The sequence below is a fragment of the Pseudomyrmex gracilis genome, unplaced genomic scaffold, assembly GCF_002006095.1.
Source record: "Pseudomyrmex gracilis isolate BER0280 unplaced genomic scaffold, ASM200609v1 scaffold_133, whole genome shotgun sequence".
NCBI classification, from domain to species: domain Eukaryota; kingdom Metazoa; phylum Arthropoda; class Insecta; order Hymenoptera; family Formicidae; genus Pseudomyrmex; species Pseudomyrmex gracilis.
In genome coordinates, this window is record NW_018020717.1 from 173,936 (window position 1) to 183,906 (window position 9,971).

At 39.6% G+C, this 9,971-nt stretch overlaps 3 protein-coding genes across 6 annotated transcripts in view; all 3 read left to right on the plus strand.

The window, feature by feature from the left end:
* The window catches only part of LOC109856747 (embryonic polarity protein dorsal-like), a 5,660-nt gene extending 4,634 nt beyond the window's left edge, over positions 1-1,026 (plus strand). Inside the window, exons 6-7 of the mRNA XM_020432368.1 lie at positions 408-475; positions 622-1,026. Of these exons, the coding sequence (XP_020287957.1) occupies positions 408-475; positions 622-665 (112 nt within the window). The 3' untranslated portion in view covers positions 666-1,026. The remainder of the gene's footprint in view (positions 1-407; positions 476-621) is intronic.
* A 275-nt stretch (positions 1,027-1,301) lies between these two features.
* Positions 1,302-6,433, plus strand: LOC109856744 (embryonic polarity protein dorsal-like). Of its 4 annotated transcripts, none has more exons than XM_020432357.1 (7): positions 1,302-1,984; positions 2,628-2,714; positions 2,791-2,993; positions 3,129-3,372; positions 3,473-3,616; positions 3,707-3,897; positions 4,740-6,433. In XM_020432357.1, exons 2-7 carry the CDS (start codon positions 2,663-2,665, stop codon positions 6,315-6,317), a joined length of 2,412 nt encoding a protein of 803 aa, XP_020287946.1. In that variant the 5' UTR covers positions 1,302-1,984; positions 2,628-2,662; the 3' UTR covers positions 6,318-6,433. The 4 variants fall into 4 exon arrangements, with proteins under 4 accessions (XP_020287946.1, XP_020287948.1, XP_020287947.1 ...); XM_020432359.1 differs by having other exon boundaries at positions 2,632-2,714; XM_020432358.1 differs by lacking the exon at positions 1,302-1,984 and adding an exon at positions 1,991-2,245.
* Positions 6,434-8,830: 2,397 nt separating this feature from the next.
* The window catches only part of LOC109856749, a 7,578-nt gene continuing 6,437 nt past the window's right edge, over positions 8,831-9,971 (plus strand). The window contains exon 1 of the mRNA XM_020432371.1: positions 8,831-8,924. The gene's annotated coding sequence lies outside the window, so the exon portion shown is untranslated. The remainder of the gene's footprint in view (positions 8,925-9,971) is intronic.

A 9,971-nucleotide genomic window follows, 5' to 3' on the forward strand; every position in this document is an offset into this window, starting at 1 on the left:
ATTAAAAATCTACTTTATAGATCTACTCAGATCTACTGTAATTAAAACTACTCAGATTTGAGTTAGATTTGAGCAAATCTGAACAGATCCGAGGTAATCTAATATTATAGATCTGATTAGATCAGGAGTAAGATCTGATAATAAATAAAAGAGTGTAAATTTTTTTCCATAGATTTACTTATATCTATTTAGATTTATTTATTTAGATCTACTTTACATCTATACTTATTTAGATTTAATTTAGATCTAATTGGATCTATTTTTCCATTTTTTTTTTTTGTTAATCTCGTTAGATTTAAATTAGATCCGATCCAGTTTTTCTCGTCAGAGACTCTTGTTTGACTTTGAAACAAATATGAAAAAGAAGAGATATAAAATTATATAACATGTTCTCTATTCCTCATCAGCTCGTCTTCCTCGGAAGACGAAGAACCATCATTCCCGCAATTTGCAAAGATAAGGGTCGGACTTGAAGGTAAAAAAAAAAAAAAAAATCTATTTCTCGTTTTTGTAATCGATCAGATTTGATCGAAGAACACAAATAGAATTTGACAAACCTTTTATAACTCGATTCGCGCGTCTGTAAATTACTCGCATCACCTGTCCGAGATTCTTTTGCAGATTCATCTGCTGATTTGGATCTTCAGCGTCATCGTTCGATTTGATACTTGCGACTTCACAGCTTTCGATCTTCCCGATGTAACGAGCCACGCGCCTACATCATACAGAGATATATATAACAAACTTTTTTATATACAGCGACTAAAACAATTACTAGAAAATTCGACGAACATGTTTTATTTTCATGTTTGTTTTATTAATCTTCGCGCATCATCACATTGCTTTAAAAAATAACATGACAAACTTTGAAGTCTCTTTGAATCTCAAAATTACTAGAGCGCAGTTTTTATTATCGCGCGAACAAAATCCCCTTCTTGGGGTCGGGAAGGCTGATGTGAAAATAAATAAACAAATAAAATATTGCGCGAACCAAAAAAATGGAGAAATCGCGACTTTGTGTGTTAACCCGAGAGAAAGTTTTTGACTTGAAATAAAGTGAAATATTTGCATAAACACGATGTGTGCACGGAGAGAATTCAACACCACCACCCCCCATCTTTTTTTTCTCTTTCTCTTCCCGATGTTCGCCAGATGATTCCGGTAGGAACGAGATTTCCCCCCCGGGAGGCGCGATCAGGAAAACTGTATCGCGCGTTCCGCGAAATCTCGCACACACACACAACGGTTCGCTCAATCGAGCGCGGCTACATGCATACATAAAAACCTCTTACCCACCATTACTATACTCGGGAGAAGTTTCGAACGTGCCGCGCGTGTGCGAAATGTGTTGTTTTTTTTACTCTTCTTATTATTATCCGAGATCCCTGTTTCTCCACCCGGGCATCGGTCGGTCAGTCAGTCGTCGGTGAGTCAGTCCGCGCGCATCGACGTCGCGTCCATCTCTCCGCGAGCGGTGTGTATCTCGAGCTGGCTGGCTGGTCGTCGGTTTACGTCATCGCGCTTGCCAGCCGAGCGCGCAACGCAGTTGAGACACGCACACACGCGCGATCCATCCGAGAGCGTCCGAACAATGCTCGGTCGGTTGTAGGTAGGTTGCTGCTGCTGCTCTAACACACTCGTGCGGGAAACGCGAAGCGGCTGTGAGATGAGATCGCGGGATCGCACGTAGTGGAAAACACCCGCGCAGAACGAACGTCTTCTTCGAGGAGTTTCTCATCCACGCGTTTTTCCGCTGGAAGGACTGGGGGATACTCCGGTCCAGTCTACGTTTTCGTTTTTTTGATCGAGTTTTTCCGCGTCGCGGAACTCTTCAACACTTCTCCAGGGAACCACCACCTTCATCGTCGTCGTCGGTGACCTCCTGCTGTTTCGTCATCATCATCCTTGTCGTCGCGGAAACAACAAACGCGCCGCGCGAACACCGAGGGATCTCTATCTTGGAGCATGTTGGTTCCATCAGCGGGCAAGTTTACCATCGCAAGTTTTTCTTTCTTCCTTCTCCTGTTTCTCTTCGGTCCCGCGTGCGCACACCACCACCACCACCCTGTCTCTCTTTGCCCGTCGCTCACATTGTCCTACGATAGTTTAATTATAGATACACCGCCTGTACGGGCCTAGGCTCTCCCAAAATAATGATTGGATCAGCGTTGCGCGTCCCAACTCGCGTTCTTCTTTTTCTTCCCCCGGGACACTTGCGCGGGCGGTTGTTTTCTGGATACACCAGGTTCGTTCGTCCCCCGCGAAACAAACAGCTGTGTCGGTTTTGTAAAACGCCTGTTGTGCACCTGGAAGTCGCGCGTGTCCACAATCTTCCAGTTTCTCGATATACTTCAATATAAGTGTTTTTTGCACGTTGCCGCTTTGATGTGACGTTCAGACCATCAGCGAGCGTGTTGTAAAATAATTCAGGAAATAGGTGTCCCTCGTAAAGATTATTCTAAAGATTTATGTGTAAGATAGTTTTTAATGGGAATTTTTATACGCCTTTCTTTTGTTTAGATTAAAAATAGTTTCAACACAATGTTTGTGTGATGACTTTGAATCATAAGAATTCAAGTTATCTTGTGTCTTTTGTGCGACTTGACTGATAAATTGTTACTTTTCAGATAGATGAGAGGTTTGCTGTGAATTAAATACAATCATGGCGCAATACAACGGTATGAGCGATGGTAGTATTAATATAAGTGATATCAGTAAGTAACAAAGCTCTTGTGTCTTTCTGTAAAAATTTGTAAAAAAAAACTACTGTAACGAATATTGCGATTTCAGTTGAAGTTATACAAAATACAGATCCTGGTTCTATGCCACCCATGGCTATGGACGGGCAGGAACATGTTCAGCCGTATGTTGAGATTTTGGAACAGCCAGCCAGCAAGGCCCTGCGCTTTCGATACGAGTGCGAAGGCAGATCAGCTGGCAGCATCCCAGGTGTCAACAGCACGCCGGAGAACAAAACGTTTCCTAGTATACGAGTAAGCGATTGTAAACAACAAGTGTTTATATCTAATTGCAGTTTGATTCTGTGTTTTGTTAAAATGTCGGCTAGTTTTCTTGAAATTAATTAGCCCGCGCAAAGGTTAGTGAGTTCTTTAACTTATTTCCTACAGATTGTAGGTTACAAAGGTCGAGCGATGGTGGTTGTCTCCTGCGTGACGAAAGATTCCCCGTACAGACCTCATCCTCACAATCTTGTTGGCAAAGAGGTGTGCAAGCAGGGTATCTGTACGGTAGAAGTTCCGGCTGGAAATATGGTTGTTACTTTCTCAAACCTGGGCATTCAGTGCGTAAAGAAGAAGGACATTGAGGAGGCGCTCAGAGTGCGTCAGGATTTGAGAGTAGATCCCTTTCGAAGTACGTGGTTTTTTTTTGGTGTAATTATCACAGCGCAGTTATTTGCTTCAATTTGCGAAGAGCGATATTGCTTATTCGAAGCATATTCCAACTGTTCCAGCTGGTTTCGATCACAAGCGACACCCAACCAACATTGATCTCAATGCGGTGAGATTGTGTTTTCAAGTTTTCACGGAAGGTTCGCAGAAAGGAAAGTTCAACAGACCGCTGCAGCCTGTTGTGTCTGATCCTATTTACGACAAAAGTGTGTATGCAATATTTATTTATTTGATTTTTAAAAATTAATCGGAGCACAAACGTCTTTGATTACACCAATACACGTACTTATTTTCAGAGGCAATGTCGGATCTTGTGATTTGCAAACTGAGCCATTGCAGCGCTTCGGTAGCCGGTGGCATGGACATGATATTGCTCTGTGAAAAAGTCGCAAAAGAAGACATACAAGTGAGATTTTTCGAGGAAAGAGACGGACAGTTGGTCTGGGAGGGATACGGTGATTTCCAACCAACGCATGTACATAAACAGGTGATTAGTCGGTAAAAACCGCATATACAGGGTGTCCCAGAATTGCCGTACAATCTCTCGTAGGCAGGTAGAAGGAGTAAAACTGAGTCGAAAAGTCCTGAACCATTTTTTTCTATTACTTATAATAAAGGAGTAATTATTGAGTCAAATCAGGCCAATCAGCGCGGACCTTTAGCCAGACGCACGTCAGTGAGCCGCGCGCCTGGTGTGAGTGAGTGCTCACTGACGTGTGCCTGGCTAAAGGTCTGCGCTGATTGGCCTGATTTACTCAATAATTGCTCCTTTATTATAAATAATAGAATGAGTAAGTACAAACAAAGATTGAGTATCGGTCTACTCACAGGGCATTGGGCCTTTAAGGCACATTTATACAACCTAGGCCTAGTTGAGGAGAGTAGTTGCAGATTTTGCAAGGAGGAAAAAGAGGACAGCGTGCACATACTGTGCCGCTGCCCTTCACTAGTACTCAAGAGGTTCAGATTCTTAGGCTCCATGTTTGTGGAGCCTGAGAACCTGAAAAGATTCAAGATCGGCCATCTGTGCAGCCTGGCAGCAAATGCCGGGCTAAATCAGTATGGTCGTTAAATAACCAGCGGGAGTCGCAGAGGATCATGAGATCTAGGTGACACTAAGGGTCTTGATAGCCCCCCGCTTATTCCTATCTATCTATCTATCTATAAATAATAGAAAAAAATGGTTCAGGACTTTTCGACTCAGTTTTACTCCTTCTACCTGCCTACGAAAGATTGTACGGCAATTCTGGGACACCCTGTATAATACGTGTAAACACATTTCTTGTGTTGCATTTCTTGTGTTTGCAATGGAACGTTTGTTCTTTGCAGACCGCGATAGCGTTCAGGACGCCTGGCTATCGTACGCAGCAAGTGGAGCAACCGGTCCAGGTGCACATTCAACTCAGAAGGCCGTCGGACGGCATAACGAGCGAACCGTTGCCGTTTCAGATGTTGCCGCTAGGTACAGGTAGGCCTGCTTTCTGGTCTTTGCGGAAAGCGTTTGCTAGGAAGAAAGCGGATTACGCGACGTTCAGTAAAATCTTGTCCGCCGACAGTGTTCTTGTTGCGAATCCCAAGCTGTCTCGCAACATCGACGAATATAACAACAACGATCTCGACGCGAAAAAATCGAACGGCAAATTATCCGCGTTGCGCGCTCTGAACGACTTGTACAGTATGAAAAATCATCATCTAGATTTGTGTAACGGATGTTGCGATCCGAAGACGACAACAAACTCCGCGGAGAATCAGGTGGTCGCAAAAAGTGGCGATTTGAATTATCAGAGTAACGAGACGATAATAATTTCCGATAAGAACGCCGAGAGTAACAAATTAGAGATTGGCAAATTGTACGCCGCCGTTGATGCCGGCAATGCGGATAACGATGCGTTCGATGCGGTTACTCGCGTGAAATCCGACGCGCGCGCGAACACAAACGTGTTGGACACCTCGCGAAATAGATCCGATTGGTTCGATTATTCCGAGATAGGCAAATGGGTGCAAAAGGGACAAGAGTGTTTGAAGGACAAGAGCAACGAGGCGGAAGGCAAAGGCGAGTCGACGACGGACGACGACGTCGGCAAGTCGTTCAATGAGTTTTTCTCGCAAGTGGCCGAGTTGGATCAGATCTACGCCGACACGCACGACAAACTGGTCCAAGCCGCGGCGATTGAGAGCAACGCGAATTCCCAAATGATGGACATTGACGTTCGCGACAATCAGACTTACACGAGTCTGCAAATGGCCATGAAAAATCCGATACAACTGTTCGACATAATGGACGACAGAAAGTACGAGGACGTGGCCGTTCCGAAACAAAGCGCAGAGACGTCCGCGGTGGCGTCGCCGACATTGGCGGCCAAGAGGGACGTGACGCGCGAGGCGGAGGAAAGATTGCCGCCGCTGCCACCGAAGCGAATACGCAAGATGCCGTCTATGCCCGTGCTGCCGCGTCCCGCGTCCGCTCAAACCCTCGTCGACTCTTCCTCCGAGGCGCCGAACAAAAATCTGCCGTCCTTACCCGGCACATTGCCCAAGCACGCCAAGCAGGGTTTGTTTTCCAAGTTGTTCGCGAAAAAAAACAAGAAGGAGAAGGGAAGTTCGATAACGAATTTGAACGACGACTCCTCGCTGAACATTTCGTACTCGCCGAGGAGTATCGATCAGGATAACAACCCGCAACGTCCAAGTGTGACGAGCGTTACCGGTGTCAAATCTCTCAAACTTGACGATGACGATCAACAAACGTCACCTACGTACGCCGACGTTGATCTTACCGAGGCCGAGCACTACGCTCTCTACACCACGATGGCGCCGCACGCGACCGCCTCCGAATTTGACGAGATGTCGTTCTATTACAGTCTGGTCGAAGGCGGAAAAATATTGACGGAGGCAAAAGAAACCTAAACCCTGTTTTTTTTTTTTTTTTTTTTTTTTTTTTAGTTTAGCGATTTATATAATGTTTGGGTTTATATATATATATATACTGCCAAGTGTTGGGAGAGCAACTCAATATTTGTATACGAGAGAAATAATTTTTTTTTTTTTTTTTTTTTTTTTTTTTTTAGTTTAGCGATTTATATAATGTTTGGGTTTATATATATATATATACTGCCAAGTGTTGGGAGAGCAACTCAATATTTGTATACGAGAGAAATAATTGTTTTCGCGCAAAAGAGAAAAATTCCGCGTCTCGCGGCGAGTCTTTTTGTTAGTGTTACAAAACCCTTGTTGTAAAAACTTGATTTTTTTCATGCGAAACTCGCGTGAAACGATGAAAATGTGTTTAAAAAAAAGATTTCTCCCGAGTTCACGTCACGCAGAGGACGGATCGGATTCTTGCTGTAATATGAGGTGCATTTAATAAGCGTGCGGAATTCTAGTCTAGTCAAATTTTTGCAGTTGTTGATCTTTGCTTGATGTTTTTTTTTTTAATGGTTTTTACAAGTGATTTTTTGTTTTTTTTAATATTCAGTATAATATTGTTATTTATTATTCAATATAATCTCTCACACTTCTAGTCGAACTTGAGACAACATCGTTGTACTACTATCCCAGCACAAACACAGATATATAACAGCAACATTGTCGTACACTGAGAAAAAAAAGTTGTTGAAGTAACAAAATGGCATTTGATTCAACTGTATGCGGCGGTCACGGGCTGTCGATGAAATATTGAATTGATGTTAAGAAGATATCACGTTTCAATAGATATATAACAATTAGGGTTATACCGAAAGACAATTTAGTTGTTTTAACAAAATTATAAATTTGCTTAAATATTAGATATTAGAACTTTGAATGTAAAACACAATAGGACAACACAATATTTTGTCTGCTTGTAAAAACAAGCAGTTTGATTGGGAAATATTTGGTACAAAGAAATTCAGTAAGTATAGAAAAATATAACAAGGTCTCTGTTTCGAGCTTTTAATGGATCTTAAAGTTTATTTAAACAAAAAGCATATAAAACGCGGTAAAACGCAAATGAAAAACAAATAAAATTAAGAGATGACAAACGTTTCGGCCCTTACTCGAGCCTTCTTCAGTGTATAAATATAAATATAAAAATAAATATAAATAATCACGTCATATTACAAGGTTCGCAAAATTACAAGAAAATTGAAGAAAAAATGATAGAGATCTTACATTAGAAGTCCATAGTAGTTGTATAAAGTTTGACTTCATATCCAAAGTCAAGATCACAAACGACCTTGTTATATTTTTCTATACTTACTTACTTAATTGTTAATATTGCGAGCGAATTTTATAATTTAAAGAAATTCAGATTTATATTCAATTAAAGTAAATGAGAATTGCCTGTTTCATCTTTTTTTAACAGTATCTTTTATTTGAAATTATCACAGCTTATGTTCGACAAAACAAAATTCATGGTTTAGCTAATTAAATTTGTTCGTTACCACTTATTGTGTTAATTCAACTTGTACGAATTTGTTATCTTTATTACCATATGCTTGAATTGAAAACAAGGGTATTTTTCAGATAACAAACTGAAAACTCAATTTAAACGCGTTTAGTTGAGTTAATGGTATTTTTTTCTCAGTGTAACAAAACAAATGTAACATGCAATATAACATGGTCGTTGCATGTAACATCCATGTCAGTTGTAATTTCCCACTTATCTTATATTGCAGTTATATGTTATTTGAATATAACATGTAAGTAGAATGTAATAATAATTGTTATATATTAGGTCTACCGGAAAGTTCTGTCCGTTTTTTGGAATAAAAACAAAATACAATATTTTTCCAAATTTTTCAAAAATGAGATATACAAATTGCCCTCATCGCTGGCAAGAAATCATTAATATTAATTATATTTATTTAATAAAGTTTATTGACGGTAAGAAAAATTTATGTATTTTGTTTTATTCCAAAAACGGACAGAACTTTCCGTTAGACCTAAATAGTTACAGAAATGTTATATAAAAGTTATAATGTCATTGCCATAACTAATATAACAAGCAATATAATAGATATGTAACATAATTATATTACATTTGTAAAACAAAATTACATAACGTTGACGTTAACAGAATATAACAGCTGTTGTATTCTGTGTTTGCTGGGATAGCATCTATACGTATAATGTACGTTGCTTTTTATTATTACTTGTTGTTAAGTTTTACATATATTGCGAGTGTGTATGTAATTTTGTTTTCTTCCTTGTAGCGTTTTACATTAGACAGACTCTCTCGAAAAAAAAAAAAATGCGAACTGTTTCTAGCTCTAACTTGAATCCGGATTTAGATATTCTCCCGTTTGTTGGCGTATATCAAAGCAATTTGTACGGTTTCAAGTAAACCGTTCGAGGCCGTTCTACGGTTCGAAAACACAAATTTTGTTGCGTTAAGAGAATTCAGAGATGAGTTAATCCAGAATTAATGTGCAATCATTTGTGTAGATGATCCCGATTCGTTAAGGCGAAAGAGACAAAAGCTTAGTAACAGCTCGAGCTCGATTCTTTTCAAACACGTAGCAGATTTTGAGAAGCGTGAGTATATATATACGTTTAAACAAAAAAATTATTAAAACATATTATCTTTTTTCTCACACAGCTTTTTGGAATTGGGGAACGCGGGGAGCGACGTCATTGTTAATTGTCATCGAGATGTGTTAATAACATCATGTCCGTGTGTATATTCGTCAAAAAAAAGTCATTCGCCATCCCGCAATCACGTTTCTCACATTGGAGGGAACGCGTGTCGAGTTTTTTAATCTATCTCTCACTCCGACACGCGCCTTCAATAATTTTTCTTCTTGTCTGCTGTAATAATCTGCAGTTCGCCGCTAATATAATTTTCTTTGTATAGACGAAACGTCAAACTCTGTATACGCTTAATACGCATACATTGGAACGAGAGGCCTTTTTACAAATAGCGAAACCTGTGGGGCTCTTGCAAACAGGGGGGCCTATTTAGACTTTACATTTGTTAATTGTTATGAAAAAAAAATTGGTAAATTGGTGTAAAGAATTTTAAGAGAGTTTTATATACACGAGAGACAATTGGGAAAATGGTTTTCCGGCGTTTGTACGAACGACAGTTTTTTTTTTTTTTTGAACGGTCACACTTCAATAGACTTTGCGTCTTGAAAAATATGAAAGTTTGAAAAAAAAAAAAAGTCCAAGCTTTGTGAATTTTATGCGCGCGTGTGATCTTGCTTCGGCAATTTCGACGACCTCGCGCCACAACCTTGTACGCGCAATTTTCGCAGCGAGGAGGAAAGTTGATTGAATATGTAAAATTTTACTACGCTATTGCAAGAAAAAAAAAAAAGAATACGTGTATTTTTACATATATAGACGAGATATCTTGTTTTGTACTTTTTTAACAAATGTATTTTATATATATATGAAGAAATTTGAACGTTTGTATTTGGAGGAATTACTTAAGGGGGAGCAGTGAGCTTGTACATTTTTGAAATACGATAATACATTGTATTTTTCTATTTACGGATAATATATATATATATATATATTTATATATATTTATATATATTTATATATATATATTTAATATATATATAATATATATATATA

Coding starts and splice junctions, on each gene's coding strand:
- LOC109856744 (XM_020432357.1), top strand. CDS start 2,663: ATGGCGCAATACAACGGTATGAGCGATGGTAGTATTAATATAAGTGAT. Junction 2,994..3,128: donor AAACGTTTCCTAGTATACGA/GTAAGCGATTGT, acceptor TATTTCCTACAG/ATTGTAGGTTACAAAGGTCG. Junction 3,898..4,739: donor CAACGCATGTACATAAACAG/GTGATTAGTCGG, acceptor TGTTCTTTGCAG/ACCGCGATAGCGTTCAGGAC.